Source organism: Saccostrea echinata, unplaced genomic scaffold, assembly GCF_033153115.1.
Source record: "Saccostrea echinata isolate AGI-Se365-2 ecotype Australia unplaced genomic scaffold, CSIRO_AGI_Sech_v1 ptg000054l, whole genome shotgun sequence".
NCBI lineage: Eukaryota > Metazoa > Mollusca > Bivalvia > Ostreida > Ostreidae > Saccostrea > Saccostrea echinata.
Genome location: NW_026889803.1, coordinates 65,535,001 through 65,551,708, shown reverse-complemented (window position 1 = coordinate 65,551,708; position 16,708 = coordinate 65,535,001). Strand labels below are relative to the sequence as shown.

The window sequence follows — 16,708 nt, the reverse complement described above, 5'->3', positions numbered from 1 at the left end:
CATTGACCTTGACGTTTGACCTACTTTTGTAAAACTTTAACCTTAGCCACAACTTTTGAACGATTGGTGCTACGGCTTTCGTATTTCACAAGCGTATTTCTTGTGAGAAAGCTTTTTTTCTTGGGCACCATTACTTTTCACTCTTTGGGGGTCAATGTATTGACCTTGATGTTTAACTTACTTTTGAAAAACTTTAACCTTTTCCATATCTATTCAATGGTTGCTGCTAGGGCTTTCATATTTCACAGATATATTTCTCCAGAGGAGACCTTACTTTGGGTACCAACATATTTGATTTGCATTTGAGAGAGTTTAACCTTTACTATAAGTTGCCATACGGGCATCAGTGTTTTTTTTTTTTGTTTTTGTTTTTTTTTTGAAGATTATTTTTTTGGCTGGAAAAAAAAGAGCAATAATATTTCCATAACCAAAACTGCTGTTGGTAGCACTTTTTAAAGACAAAGCAAACATGGTCAGTATTCCCATGATCATCCTTCTATTGTTCCTACAAATAATTCTTTATAATAAACCCTCTTGCATGAATAGCAAATCAATGGAAAGTTCCAAATTAAAAAGAAACTACTTGTTAAGAAATACCATTTATTCAATACTTAACAAGTATACTTCTGATACATCTCCGTGCCCCGGAGGATGCATGAGGCTGTTACTTAACAAGTACACAACATATTTAATTCAATATAAATTTTTGCTACCTAAGATTTGCTTAAAGGACTAGATCTTCTGTACTAAGAAAGCTAGTCCAAGGATCTCAAGACAAATAATATAATATCCAAACTAGCAAGTATTTAAAACGCTGGTATATTTACTGTTATAAATACACACAACTTCCACCAGTGTAACTACATATACTTTGGCTATTAATCCACACTAAAATGGAAGGTGGACATACAAACTTTGTACAACAAGTAGATTAAGATTCTGGTAAAGGAGAAGACTTCCATAGGCTGTCCAGTTCTATTTCTTTTCGATTACAACACTGACTTAATTATGTAGCCTCAGACTCCTGTTCTGGGATTGGATATTTAGACCTGAGTTCCTGGAGCAGTGACTGGGCCTCTGGACAGATCAGGTGTGCATCAGTTGCCAATGTATCTTGGATAGGATGTAGAAGGTGTTTGATCTCTTCTAGTCTCTCAATTGTCTGAAACCATGAAAGAAATGTAAGAGGAAATCTTTAAAATCCCCATATATACAAATCAAAACAGAAACAGGTCTGTTTAATTCCAGCTACGTCACCATAATATAGTCAGGTTTAGGTTTTGAATTACTAGACAGAAATAGACAAGAGAATTTAAAATGTCACAGAAAATAAGATTTAAGACAGACTTTTGAATTTGCTCTATATAATGACCCAGATTCTGTGTTGGAAGAACTTCGAGATAAAATATACAGTTTAACTTAGGTATCTCAAACACCATTATATCTATTACCATTGATATGTCAAAGTGATTTGGAAGTCCCAACCACTTTTTCTTTGTGTAAATTTAACCTATATATATTGAATCCTTGGATATCTAGATTTTTTTTTTCGGGGGGTGGGGTGGGGGGGGGGTGGGGGGAGTCCAATGAGTTGGAGATAAAGAGGTTTGACTGAATTTCATTTAGAAAGACAAGTTAGGGCCCTCTCAAAAAGGTTCTTTGTAAACAAACAGTATATACTGTATCACTATTCATTGAAACACAATGAAACCTCACAGTAGAAGAAAACAAAAGAAAACATTGACATGCACTTTTTTTGGAAAAAAAAACCCCCAGAAAGTTGTTTTTACCTGCTCTTTGTAAGCTAGGTAGAAATTCCCAGACTGAGGATCGTCCTCGAGACATGGAGATAAGCGTAGTTCTATGTAGTTCCTCAGACTGGGTGTTACCATGAAGATTTTGGCTGACAGGACCTGCATTAGTTTCCTCCAGTAAATCATAACCATTCGACCAAAGACTGCTTCATCAACTGTCACCTTTATAACATTCACAGATTATAAACATGTTATCTGACACTGAAACACTGCAACACAGATAACAAAATTATTATTATCCATATCTATTTGTGCTTTAATACAAATTCTACAACTGTACATGTGATATCTACCTCATCAGCCCAATCAATTCCTATAATTTAATTGTATCTTCACTATATATATTATAAAGGGACCACTATACTGTATGTTGCCCCAAAGTTCATGTTAATTTTTTAATATTTACAACAACAAAAAATGTTTATACTTCTATAAATACATGTAGTTACATTTTTTATAAGTATGATTGGTTGGCAAATTAGGTCCCAGAATCATGAAGCAGTTTTAAGTCAAAATTTCAGTCATTCATAAAATGAATATTTATTTTAAACTGACACATAACAACATGATACAGAAAATTTTTAATGATAACATTTCAAATTTTATCAATTATATATCTTTAAGACAATGCACAAATTAAATTTTGACTTATCTAAAACTTTTTAATGATCATGGGGCTAGAAAATATAGTGATACCATGTATATATATGTTTATGCATGTGATAATGGGCACCTTTTAACATGAAACACTCTTAAAATCAACATCTAACTATGTCTTTATAACATTTCTCTCCTCAAAATACAAATTCTTGCCTGCCATTCACATTTTTAATGGATTAAAAAAAGCTCATTCAAGGGTTCAGAATATTATCAATTATTTTAAAGTGAGTCATCAGATGCTGTAACTACTTTGAACAATGAACATGTATGACTACCTAAAACCAATTTCCTGAGTGTTTCAATCCCCCATTAAAAATATCGGTAAAAGATCTTGTACAATTTGAAGCCAATACCTTAAAATCCTCTATGACTGTAAATCCAGCAAATTTAGAAGGCAATGTCATTTCAGAATTTTCTTTCCTCTGAAATTCCTCCTCCCACATTTCCTCTTTTTCCTCAGCTTTTTCCTCTTTTGTTTCCTCTTCATTCACTTTCATCTTTTCCTTCTCCAGCAGATTTATTTTTGCTGTCCTCTCTTTTTCTCTCATTTCTTTCACTAACTTTTCCTGCTTCTTTCTATCTTTTTCCTTCTTCTTTCTCTCTTTGGCTGGAGTGGGTGGTTTTTCTGTCTTGGTCACTGAAGACATATATTTGTCATATTTATCTTTGTATTGAATCATCTCTATAAACAATTGAGTCAGATCCTGTAGGGTGCTAGTTAAAGCTAACATGTACTCCATCTGGGCACCCATACTGTGCAACACATACCATGCTTCCACGATGTGCTTATGTTCCTGTTTAAAAAAATGTAAAATGTATCTTATAATTTTGAATTTGATTGAATGTTAAAAAAAAGCCCTTTTCTAGGACAGTACTTCAATCTTTCTTCTGTATAGAAATTTGTTTATATCCTGGTAAAGTACCTGAGACAAATATTCAAACTGATCCACCTCCGATTCCGTTTCCAGCTGATTCTCATTATCATCATCTCTCATCTGTATAGAATCAAATGATTTTTGAGACTGGTTTAGTGCATGACTGATTTTACATTGCACTCTTAAGGTCAAAAACTAGTAAATGAGTTTATTTTCTTGGTGCTACCTTAAAATGAGTTTATTTTCTTGGTGCCACTAATAAATGAGTTTTTTTTCTTGGTGCCACTAGTAAATGAGTTTATTTTCTTGGTGCTGGATCCATTATGACCTCATAATTCATTCCTGATTACTTTTTATCGTGCTTTACAGCTTTCATAAAATTATGTAGAAAATAAAGCATTTTCTTACTGAATTTGAAATCATGTGAAAAGTAATCTGGATACCAATATTTTATGTAAATGTTATATTTATAAGTCAGAAACACAAATTTCATTTTCTGAGAGATTGTAGGCAATCTGGACACAGTTCATTTGTGTTGCATGGAAAAAAATCCCAAGTTTTCTTCATTTTTCATTGAAAATGACATTTAAAACACATTAATTTGATGTGTTTACACAAATGAATGCCCTGATACCTTTAATATTTAACAAAGATATGGTATTTAAGCATCATTAAGGTGGTATGGGATACCAAACGAAACTTCTCCTACATATTTATGTACCCAAATTAGAAGGATTTGAAATACCCCCACCTTTCAGTATATTAAAGTGCAATTTTAATAATTTTTTTTATTATTTTAATGAGAAATACAAAAACGATTTTTTTCTTGCATAATTCTTTTTTCATAAGCTTAATATTATAGGCAGGCGTTTGCTAATATAAAGTGTTTATAAAAACAAAAATGACAAGAAATATGTCTTAGTATTTTTTTAATTTTCAACAAAAATTAAGCGTAAAAAACTGGGAAAACTTTATTTCTTGAAAACAGACGGATAACATTTCATGAAAGTCTACAATAAGAATGTATCTTAATATGTTAGCAAAGTGAAATAAATAACAAGAGGCCCATGGGCCTTGAATCGCTCTTCTGATAAACTGTACAACCTATCACTTCTATTTGAAGCCTCAAAGTATCCTTTATATTTACATAAACCCTTGAAATTCCAATTCACACTCTGAGAACCCAAGATGATTCTAAGCCAATTAGTACCTGAGAGTTGGTCATGGTGACCTACTTATCACTTGTCATTCTCTGAGGACCCATCAACTAAGTTTGATGATTCTAAGCCAGTTAATACCTAAAATATTTTTTAAAATTATAATCATAAAATTTTATAAGTAGGTCAAAGTGACCTACTTTTCAATTGTTTTACTCCAAGGACCCAAGATGCATCAACTGACAAAGTTTGATGATTCTAAGCCAATTAGTACCTGTAATATTTAATTAAAGCCATAAATTTTCAAAAGTAGGTCACCGTGACCTACTTTCCAGTTGCTGTACTCCGAGGACCAAAGATACATCGACTGACAAAGTTTGATGATTCTAGCCAATAAGTACCCAATATATTTAATTACAGCCATAAATTTTCAAAAGTAGGTCACAGTGACCTACTTTTCAGTCAACCTACTCCGAAGACCCAAGATGCATCAACTGACAAATTTTGACGATTCTAAGCCAAATAATTCCTGAAAATATTAAATACAGCCATAAAATTTCAAAAGTAGGTCACCGTGACCTACTTTTCAGTTGTTGTACTCCGAGGACCCAAGACGCATCAACTGACAAAGTTTAATGATTCTAAGCCAATTAGTACCCGAAATATTTGATTAAAGCCATAAATTTTCAAAAGTAGGTCACGGTGACCTACTTTTCAGTTGTTGTACTCCGAGGACCCATGACACCTAAACTGACAAAGTTTTATAATTCTAAGCCAATTAGTACCCGAAATATTTTATTAAAGCCATAAATTTTCCGAAAGTAGGTCACGGTGACCTACTTTTTAGTCTACCTACTCCGAAGACCCATGACGCATCAACTGACAAAGTTTGATGATTCTAAGCCAATTAGTACCGGAAATATTTAATTAAAGCCATAAATTTTCAAAAGTAGGTCACGGTGACCTACTTTTTAGTCGATCTACTCTGAAGACCCAAGATGCATCAACTGACAAAGTTTGATGATTCTAAGCCAATTAGTACCTGAAATATTTAATTATCGCCATAAAATTCCAAAAGTAGGTCACTGTGACCTACTTTTTAGTCGACCTACTCCGAAGACCCAAGATGCATCAACTGACAAAGTTTGATGATTCTAAGCCAATTAGTACCTGAAATATTTAATTATAGTCATATAAATTGAAAAGTAGGTCACGGTGACCTACTTTTCAGTTGACCTTTTTTGAGGACCCAAGATGCATCAACTTACAAAGTTTTATGATCATAGGACTTAAAATGTCCAAATTATGCCTCTAAAATGCTTTGAAATCGAATGCCTGCAAAGTTCAAAAAGTAGGTCACTGTGACCTACTTTTTAATAAATATGTTTTATGGCCCCAAGATGCATCATCTTACAAGATTTAATGATTCTAAGCCTTCCCGTATTCGAATTAATGACCTTAATTGTTTTAAAAAAGATTAGCCATAAAATTCAAAAAGTAGGTCAAGGTGACCTACTTTTTAGTTGACGTACTTTGAGGACCCAAGATGCATCAACTGACAAAGTTTGATGATCATAGGCCTTAAATTGTTCAAAATATGCCTCTAAATCATTTTGAAAAAGAATGGCCGCAAAATTTAAAAAGTAGGTCACCGTGACCTACTTTTGAGTCAACATGATATGAGGTCCTTAGATGCACCAACTGACAAGATTTGATGATCCTAGTCCTTATAGTAAGCAAAATATCAACATTTTAATAAAATGTAATTTTTGGTCAACTTTGAAGTGACCTTGAGACCACGCCCTTTGCCCCAGGGTAAATCCCCGTGCAAATTTTAATCTACAACATATCCTCATCCTTTTGTGTAAGTTTGGTGATAATCTGCCCAGTGGTTCTTGAGAAGAAGATTTTTTAGCAACCAGTACTTTTGTTTCTATTTTCCTAATTATCTCCCCTTGTTAAAGGGTCACAACCCCAGTTTTAGTATAAAAGGGAGCCCTTGGGCCAAGGATACCCTGTGACAAATTTGACAATAATTGGCCAAGGGGTTCTTGAGTTATGGCCCATATTCTAAAAAGTTTACGCACACCGCACACCGCACAAATGGCCATAGCATTAGCTCTTTGAGCCTTTGGCTCAGAAGAGCTAAAAATTGAAAATATATATATAAATGGAAAATATAAAATGCATTTAAAATTTTTTGAATTAAAAGATCCGAGCGGAAGAGTTATCCTTCTTTATTTTCCAAGGGTTGAAAAAACCTGGGTGCTATTTTAGAAATGATGAGCATTTTTTCCCAACCATAAAAAAATCGTACTCTATAGTTTTCAACTTTGAGCGGTTTTGAAAACAATGCATGGACAATCGCTTTCCAGGACGTGTCTTGTTCAGAGCAATTGCATTCATCTGAACGTTTTGGGACTATATACAACAGCTAGCTGATTTGTGACCAAACAGTTACTTCTTGAATTAAATAACAAAAAAGTCCAGCTCTGGTTAACGTGATAATTGATTGGTGATAATTCAGCACAATGTGAAGTAATCGCACTTATCCATGCCTCACCGCACACAAGGTGCTGTACAGTTACTCAAACAATTGAAATACAGCTTTTGCTTAAAAGTGTTCAAAAGCAGCAATGTTGAAACTACCTTTTACAGGGGTTTGCTTTTTTAAATGTCCGTTGTACAATTATAAGTAAATTTATATACTTGCGATTTTTTTGTCTGTTTTTACTTAAAATGCCGACTTGTGAGAACTTGCATTGAAATAGGCTTCAGAGTGTTCTTTTCAACGGTGTATCTACAAATTTTGACCCGATAATAAGCACTCATGCAAATCAAAACAATACTTCAAACGGAAATACGTCATGACGTGGAGGTATCCCATACTACCTTAAGGAATTTAATCCTCAAATTTGAGAAACCTGAAGATTCCTTTTGTTTACTAGATCCTGACCTTAATTTTAACTAAACTTCATTTCTGAAGACAAGAATTCTTAAGATTCTTACTTTTTACCCCATAAACAACTTTGTGATTTCCCTACCATTCGTAGCAGGCTTTTGAGAAGGATCCCTCTATGGACCTCTAACCATTCATTCTGCTGGGCACCCATCACAATGAGCTGATCCGCACAGTCTTCCCCCGTTATCACGTTCTGTTCTTCATCACTGTCTAGGTACACTGTCTGTCCATTATCACGGTGAAACTGGGCCTGCAATATTCAACTTCAAAACTGACAAGTCATCAATGATCATATTAAACATTCTTGTCCAATGTTGTTAAAAGTATTTCAACTTTATGCACTGACTGTTAAGACAGTTCATATTCTGGATTTAAATGAGCATCTTGTTTTTAAGGAAGCAAAAACCGGATACTTTAAAAAAATTTCAATGAAATTCTCTATTCAATTTCCATAAAAAGAAAATATTGCATTTCCACATAGAAAACTCACTTTTTCCTTTGAGAAGAATACACTCTGATAGATGGTCACTCCACTCTCAGGATAAAACAGTTCTGGTCTGAAGGGAGAAAATAATTGCTTACTCATGCTCTACTCAGTAATGTCATGAAGGAGTAAAGAATGTAGAAATTCTATTTACTGGCATAAATCTCACTGTACAATAAATAGCAAAGATGATTGATTGATTGATTGATTGGATGTTTTTTACGTCCCATTCGAGAATTTTTCACTCATATAGAGACGTCACCGAATACCGGTGAAGGGCTTCAAATTTAGACCTTTACTCGGCACTCAGGGCCATTGAGCAGTGAGGGTTTTTTATCGTGCCATGACACGGGTTCTAGGTTTTTAAGGTCTCACCCAAAGGACCCGCAACTTTCACTTCAATGTGCTGAGGGCTTGGCAAAGGAACAGTTGCTACCTATTTCTTATCAATTTGGGTCAGTCATGACCGGGGCTCAAACCCACAACCTTCCGATCACGTAGCGAGTGCTCTACCGAATGAGCTACCATGACGGTTCATAGCAAAGAAGTAGTTTACGTGTAAAAATCATCTTACTTGATAAACTTGTCTGTGAGGTAATGCAGTAAGAAGTACTTCTCGACTGTTACATATCTCCACTCCATCAGCACCAAAGCCTATCAAAGTCAGTATTAGTTACATACACTAAACACATACCAATGAAAATGACTTTATTAAAACATAATCTCTGTGGACATTCTTTACAGTATTCATGTGAAGTACATGCTTACAAATTTGTATATTTAGTCTTAAAGGTTTTCTTCTTATTTACATTCAATAGCTGTTTTCTGTACAAATTACACAGTATTTTTTTTTAAATTAAACTCTATATGCACATACAAATAATTTAGATAATACAAATGCTTATACATATATATTGTGTTGAATATCAAATATTGAAGAGTTACATTTCCTAGCATGGGGATACAGTTTGGGAAGGTGTATGTTACCTTCATATAAATTGGTTCTTTCCTTTGGACATAGTGATAAACTGTAGAGGAGAATGCTGAAAAGCCATCCTTCTCATGTCTGTTTAGAATGTTCTCCCAGGACCAGCGTTCTGAGGGAAAGTAAACCCCCAGCACCGGGATCTCATTCTTCTTTATCAACTCAAGTATGTACGACTCCACTGAAAACAGGACAAATACAGCAAAATGAACTTTCTCTTTAAAAGTTAAAGAATTTAATGTAATCTTGTCCTCAGATGATTTGAAAATATAATATACCCAGATTAGCAAATATTTGAATGGCATCCTCTCTCTGGTCTGCAGGTCCCTTTAAGTAGTAATGGTCATGAAGATCTATTTTCTTTAAGTAAGGCTGGGGTTTGCCATACAAAATACTTGGACCACTCATAGCTGTGCCAACATGTACCTAAAATAATGCATACCGAGTAGGTAATCTAATCTAAATGCATCTACTTCAAATAGACTTCATACTGCCACTTTAGGGCCCTGTTTCAAATCATTTTTTACATTTATAAAACTGCACTGGAAGGTGAGGAGGGGGAGGGTAAGTTTGAATTTAAACACTACAATTATTAGTATTAGAACAAGAGGCCCATGGGCCACAATGCTCACCTGAGTAACTTTGGCCCTGCTGTTCTTCACCAGACTTTCCCCCATGTAATACACCTATTGTGGTCCCATCCTATCCCAGGGGTCATGATTTTAACAATTTAGAATCTACACTACCCCAGGATACTTCTACATTAGTTTCAGCTTTTCTGGCCCAGTGGTTCTTGAGAAGAAGATTTTTTAAGATTTTTTCTATATATTTCTATGTAAAACTTGGATTCCCTATTGTGGCCCCGCCCTACCCCCGGGGGTCATGCTTTTAACAATTTATATTTACACTACCCCAGGATACTTCTACATTAGTTTCAGCTTTTCTGGCCCAATGGTTCTTGAGAAGAAGATTTTTAAAGATTGTTTCTATATATTTCAATGTAAAACTTGGATTCCCTATTGTGGCCCCGCCCTACCCCCGGGGGTCATGATTTTAACAATTTAGAATCTACACTACCCCAAGATGCTTCCACATTAGTTTCAGCTTTTCTGGCCCAGTGGTTCTTGAGAAGAAGATTTTTAAAGATTTTTACTATATATTTCAATGTAAAACTTGGGTTCCCCATTGTGGCCCCGCCCTACCCCCTGGGGTTATGATTTTAACAATTTAGAATCTACACTACCCCAAGATGCTTCCACATTAGTTTCAGCTTTTCTGGCCCAATGGTTCTTGAGAAGAAGATTTTTAAAGATTTTTTCTATATATTTCAATGTAAAACTTGGATTCCCTATTGTGGCCCCGCCCTACCCCCTGGGGTCATGATTTGAACAATTTAGAATCTACACTACCCCAGGATGCTTCCATATAAGTTTCAGCTTTACTGGCCCTGTGGTTCTTGAGAAGAAGATTTTTTAATGACCCCACCCTATTTTTGTCTTCTCTTGATTATCTCCCCTTGTGAGGGGATTTGGCCCTTCATTTTAACAATTTAAATTCCCCTTCGCCCAAGGATGCTTTGTACCAAGTTTGGTCAAAATTGGCCCAGTGGTTCTTGAGAAGAAGTCAAAAATGTGAAAAGTTTACAGACGGACGGACAGACAGACGGATGGACAGACGGATGGACGGACGACGGACAAAATGTGATCAGAAAAGCTCACTTGAGCCTTCGGCTCAGGTGAGCTAAAAATTCAGTAAGAGACTGAAAAAATCTTGCATCAAAGAAACAATTAAATACCATAAATTGCTTCCTTCTCTCTGCCTTTTTGTCCTGAATTAATGGTTGAATTGCTTCATAAGTTGGTGCAAACCCTCCCGAGTCTAACACATATACAGAGGTCAGCAATCCTATAGAAAATAAAATCAGAACAAACAATTACAGTTGAACTTCGGTATCAGGAACACAGATATCTCGAATACCATGGACATGTTGAAGTGATTTGGAAGTCCTAACCACTTATTTCTTAAGTATTTTACCCTTGATATCTCTAACCCTCGGACATCTCGAAGTTTTTTCTCGGTCCCATCGAGTTCAAGATAACGAGGTTTGACTGTAGTATTAAAAAGTTTTCATACACTCACAAAAAAAAAAAACAACAGTAACATATAACCCATATTCTTGCTACAATTTTTACTTAATTTTGCCCTTTGATTTATAACATGATCTCACCGTGGGCATCCACCCCATTCATGTAAATATCTAACATCCTGTTTTCTTGTCCATCTTTTTTCTCTTCAGAAATTGGATTTATTTGAAACAATGTCTTTAATATCTGTGACTTGGACTGATATACAAGATCCATTCTGGAAAAAAAATTTAGAACACTGACAGTCATACAGGGCACCAAAACATATGTTCTATCAATAGTTTAGACCTTAGACCTTGACCTTTGCTGGAATAACCAAAGAGGCCCAAGGGCCTTAACAGTTACTCAAGTATATTATCATTTTACTAACAGCATGACAGTTTGCTTGATGGGGCATGCTAAAATTTTGTAAGCTGATTCTCATATTGCTCACTGATTGGATGTTTGATTTCAATGGAATCAATACTTATTTGCATATGAAACTCAAAATACATCAATACCACTCTACAATACTGACCAATCATATTGAATGAAGAGTCAACCTTACTCATCATAACTATGTACTTAATTGTCTACTTTATACCCAGGAACAGAGAAAATTTTCAAAGAATTTATGCATTTTCACTACATAATCAATAGAGCCCTGTCCTAAGATTAGAACCCCTGACCCTGGGGCCATGAATTTCACAATTATGGAAGAGGCACACTCACTCATCAGAACAAGGTACTTAGTTTGTCTGCTTAATATATATGGGGATGCATGAATTTCATAATTTTGAAAGGGGATCCTTACTCAACATAACCATTTCACTTAGTTTGTGTGCTTAATACCCAGAAGCAGAAAAGCTTAAAATCTTTTTAAAGAGTGTATGCATTTTCATTATATGATCAATAGAGCCCCACCCTAACACCAGAACCCCTTACCCTGGGGCCATGAATTTCAAAATTTTAGTAAAAGGCTCATTGCTTATTATAATCATGCCAACATTTTGACTGCTTCTAGTCAAGGAGTGAAGAGGAATATTTTTGAAGATTGTATTAATTTTGATGTTTTTGGCCCCATCCCTCAGGCTCCAGGGAGGCAGAGATCATGAAATTCACAATTTTGGATCCTCTTTGCCTTCAAATGCTATATACCAAAACTCTTTGAAATCTGTTCAAGGGTTCTAGAGAAGAAGCTGAAAATGTTCAAATTTTAATGGATTATGATTACAACGCACAACGACAGAAGAAAACAGATACACTGTAGCAACAGGATACCTGATTGATTCAGGTGATGAAGTCATTAAGCTACTTGGTATTCAAGTTATTTTGTTACATAAAATGGGTGAGGGAGGAATAGATTACTACAAAGGTCTGATGTAAGTGTTGTTATCACTCAAAACTATAAGTAATTCAATGTGCAAACTGTGAATCAATAAATGTGCTGCCATACCTGCAGATCTTAAGTCTACATTTTTACAATTATATATATGCCTGCTTAACTACACTACTCTGGCATTATGCATAAATGATGGTAGTGCAAAGCTACATGTAGCTTTAAAATATGTTTGATTGATTTACATAAATAGAAACAAGTACTATGTTCGTTGTATATCATATTCAGCAAATTCTGATAAAAATTATGCTTACCTCATAGCCTGTTGTCTGAATAGTGAGATCAGTGAGGGGTAAGGGTTTGGAGGGAGGGGTTCTTTATCTTTCAGGGCTGTCAGAAAACTGTGCCAGGTTTCATCTAGATGTGTGTCAATGGTATACTGAAAATACAGACTTATATGTAAATGTGTATCAACAGAATACTAACCAGAAGTCTCTGATGAGACTGTAGCTCTACTGGTCTGTTTGTATAACAAAAGAAAAGTAGCACTTGGATTTGAAACATTGCAACATGCAACAATAAATAGAATTATGTATCTTAATGTAGTCTACTTTTGTGACAAGTTATATTGAAATCAAATGAAAACTAGGAGTAGTAGCGTTTTGAAAGTATTTCATGGAAATTTCTATTTTTAGTACCGGTAACCATGACAACACCATTCACCCAAATAAAAAAAACAGAAATACATATTATGTATCGTAGTGTATTCTAACTGTGTGCCAAATTAGATTGAAATCAGACCAAAATTGTAGGAGGAGTAACGTTTTAAAGGAATTTCACAGAAATTTCTATTTTAAGTAACCATGGCAACACTGTTCATCGAATTCAAAAACCAATGCAATAAATTATGTATCTTAGTATAGTCTTCTTGTATGCCTAATTATATTAGAAGCAGACTAAAACTGTAGCAGGAGTAGTGTTTTAAAGGAATTTCACAGAAATTTCTATTTTTAGTAACCATGGCAACACCGTCCATTGAATTCAAAAACCGATGCAATAAATTATGCATCTTAGTGTAGTGTACTTGTGTGCCAAGTTATATTGAAATCGGACCAAAACTGTAAGAGGAGTAGCGTTTTAAAGGAATTTCACAGAAATTTCTATTTTTAGTAACCATGGCAACACCGTCCATCGAAATCAAAAACCGATGCACTAAATTATGTATCTTAGTGTAGTGTACTTGTGTGCCAAGTTATATTGAAATCGGACCAAAACTGTAGGAGGAGTAGCGTTTTAAAGGAATTTCACAGAAATTTCTATTTTTAGTAACCATGGCAACACCGTCCATCGAAATCAAAAACCGATGCACTTCATTATGTATCTTAGTGTAGTCTACTTGTGTGCCAAGTTATATTGAAATCGGACCAAAACTGTAGGAGGAGTAGCGTTTTAAAGGAATTTCACAGAAATTTCTATTTTTAGTAACCATGGCAACACCGTCCATCGAAATCAAAAACCGATGCAATAAATTATGCATCTTAGTGTAGTGTACTTGTGTGCCAAGTTATATTGAAATCGGACCAAAACTGTAGGAGGAGTAGCGTTTTAAAGGAATTTCACAGAAATTTCTATTTTTAGTAACCATGGCAACACCGTCCATCGAAATCAAAAACCGATGCACTAAATTATGTATCTTAGTGTAGTGTACTTGTGTGCCAAGTTATATTGAAATCGGACCAAAACTGTAGGAGGAGTAGCGTTTTAAAGGAATTTCACAGAAATTTCTATTTTTAGTAACCATGGCAACACCGTCCATCGAAATCAAAAACCGATGCACTAAATTATGTATCTTAGTGTAGTGTACTTGTGTGCCAAGTTATATTGAAATCGGACCAAAACTGTAGGAGGAGTAGCGTTTTAAAGGAATTTCACAGAAATTTCTATTTTTAGTAACCATGGCAACACCGTCCATTGAATTCAAAAACCGATGCACTAAATTATGTATCTTAGTGTAGTCTACTTGTGTGCCAAGTTATATTGAAATCGGACCAAAACTGTAGGAGGAGTAGCGTTTTGAAAAATTGTTTACAGACAGACGGACAGACAGACAGACAGACAGACAGACAGACAGACAGACGGACGGACGACGGACACCTTACTATCGCATAAGCTCTTCTGGTCTCTGACCAGTAGAGCTAAAAATACAGACTTATATGTAAATGTGTGTCAATGAATACTAGTACTGAAAATACAGACTTATATGTAAATGTGTATCAACAGAATACTGAAAATACAGACTTAAAACTTCAAACAATAGGGTAATTGTTTTTAATTAAATAGAGCCAAAATAATATACAATTTGTTATTCCTAGTGTACTGAAAGTGTATGTAGTTCTTATTGTGTATTCTACTGTGCCATATGTGACAAGGTTTCACGTGTGTTATAGGGGGTTGAATGTTGTAGATTCCAAAGGATTTCATAAAGAAAATTAAACTGTATGTAAATATCATCACTTGATTCATGCCAGAATACCAAATTTTTTACAGGAACGTTTTTCTTTCTATATAGATTTTTTTTATAATGCTTAATTTGAATACTGCCATCTGTCATCCTGTTTTCACAACAAACTTTCATTTCAAAGCATCAGTTGTGTTTTGCCAAAGGTGCATGTGGTCAGTGGTTGACTAATTGGTTTTTGCTATCAGTCTTTGACATAAAGCCAACATAATTTAAGTATGCATGCCTGTACGTTTCTAAACTTGTTTCTTCTCGTTCATAGCATTCATCTAATATATACCAAGAAGGAGTTCCAAATTCTATAAACTTACTTGCATTAGCACCCCCTCAACTCTAATCAATTGGTTATAATCACCACCATTTGCTTCCACATCTATGACTGAAAAAAAATTACATGTACATTTGTTTCATCACAACTAAATACCGCAAGAACTTATTGTACAACATGTACATTGTATGTCTTATTGCATCAAATGCATTTTTAAATCATTGCAATCACTTGTTTAATATCTGATACTGACAAAGTCAATGAAAGTTGTTGAGAGGAAAAATGTTCCCATAATTCTGGCAAAAATATCAATAACAATGAGCTAATGTAGTATTTTTCTTTTTTTGCTTCATAATTACAGAACAACATTAATTTAAAGCTTGCCTTTCCAGCTACACAATATATCTGATTAATACAAATACTACTCACCCATGCGTTTGTGTTCTAGATCTTTCTATATCGATTAATACAAATACTACTCACCCATGCGTTCATGTTCTAGATCTTTCATTTTCTCATCTTCCAAACCATGGACTACATCAGCAACATGTTTCACACCTCCCTGCTCATAAAAATTACACACAGATGCATCTGTATAATACTCAACTACTTTTGAATTTCAAATCCTCTTAAAGGTCATAGGAAACGATTCTTAACATTAGGATTTCACTTTTAAAACTTAAAGCTATATATGAAAGAATGTTAAATTACGAGTAGTAATATTTTTTGGCCTTTGTTCTACTGAAAAATAAAGGTGAAAACTTTTCCACTTGTTACTTTTCTTACCCGCTTATCGTTCTTGATTTTGTGGTTTTATGACGTCACAAGAGCCCACTGATGTAAACAGAGCATTAGACTTATGTATTTCTACCATATTTTTATCTAGTTAATTTAAACTATTTTTGTAAATATAAATGTGTCTATGTTTTCAGGTGAGTTATCTGATTTCGTAGTTCAGTCAATTCAGTTTGAACGAGTCGTTAATATGGCACGGCAACTCAAAATGGGGGTTTTTATCGGAGGATGATCCTGATGGATATCCTATATAAAATTACACTTAAATTAAGCTACAACTTCGATTACTTACTCTGCATCAAACCTTTAGAAACAAAAAATATTTCCCTGTTTAATACACATAAAAGACATTCCAAAAGGATTCCATCATCATTAAAAAAAGTTAATAAGTCGTTTTTTATTCCAAGAAAAATTGCATAATGCAACATAAAATAGAATAATTTATTAAAAGTGACCTTTTCTGATATGAATAAAAATTTTGATTAAGCTTATAATATTCTGTTAAAGAAAGAATATGACACTTATATGGGGAATACCCCTAATGTGAATCCCCAAAATAAACACGGGGCCGGTGGTATTGAAGTCCACGATAAGCGTGAACCACTGAAATTGTCAGCATCTTTGAAGTTTCGTTTTCCCCGATCCGAAACACACATATTTCTGTAAAAACGATATAGCAATAGAATCCCTGAGTTTATGACATGACCGTATTTTTCTATAAATATATA

The 16,708-nt window shown here is 34.5% G+C and overlaps 1 protein-coding gene across 3 annotated transcripts in view; it reads right to left on the bottom strand.

The window, feature by feature from the left end:
* Positions 1-583: 583 nt before the first annotated feature.
* Positions 584-16,708, bottom strand: part of LOC133205957 (uncharacterized) — a 47,592-nt gene continuing 31,467 nt past the window's right edge. For all 3 annotated transcript variants that reach the window (XM_061341858.1, XM_061341856.1, XM_061341855.1), the window contains 14 exons: positions 15,669-15,747; positions 15,229-15,296; positions 12,714-12,838; positions 11,165-11,298; positions 10,733-10,842; positions 9,216-9,363; positions 8,940-9,118; positions 8,527-8,606; positions 7,959-8,025; positions 7,551-7,718; positions 3,398-3,469; positions 2,828-3,268; positions 1,791-1,976; positions 584-1,162 (listed from right to left, as the gene is read on the bottom strand). In XM_061341858.1, coding sequence (XP_061197842.1) covers positions 1,007-1,162; positions 1,791-1,976; positions 2,828-3,268; positions 3,398-3,469; positions 7,551-7,718; positions 7,959-8,025; positions 8,527-8,606; positions 8,940-9,118; positions 9,216-9,363; positions 10,733-10,842; positions 11,165-11,298; positions 12,714-12,838; positions 15,229-15,296; positions 15,669-15,747 — 2,013 coding nt within the window. In that variant the 3' untranslated portion in view covers positions 584-1,006. The remainder of the gene's footprint in view (positions 1,163-1,790; positions 1,977-2,827; positions 3,269-3,397; positions 3,470-7,550; positions 7,719-7,958; positions 8,026-8,526; positions 8,607-8,939; positions 9,119-9,215; positions 9,364-10,732; positions 10,843-11,164; positions 11,299-12,713; positions 12,839-15,228; positions 15,297-15,668; positions 15,748-16,708) is intronic.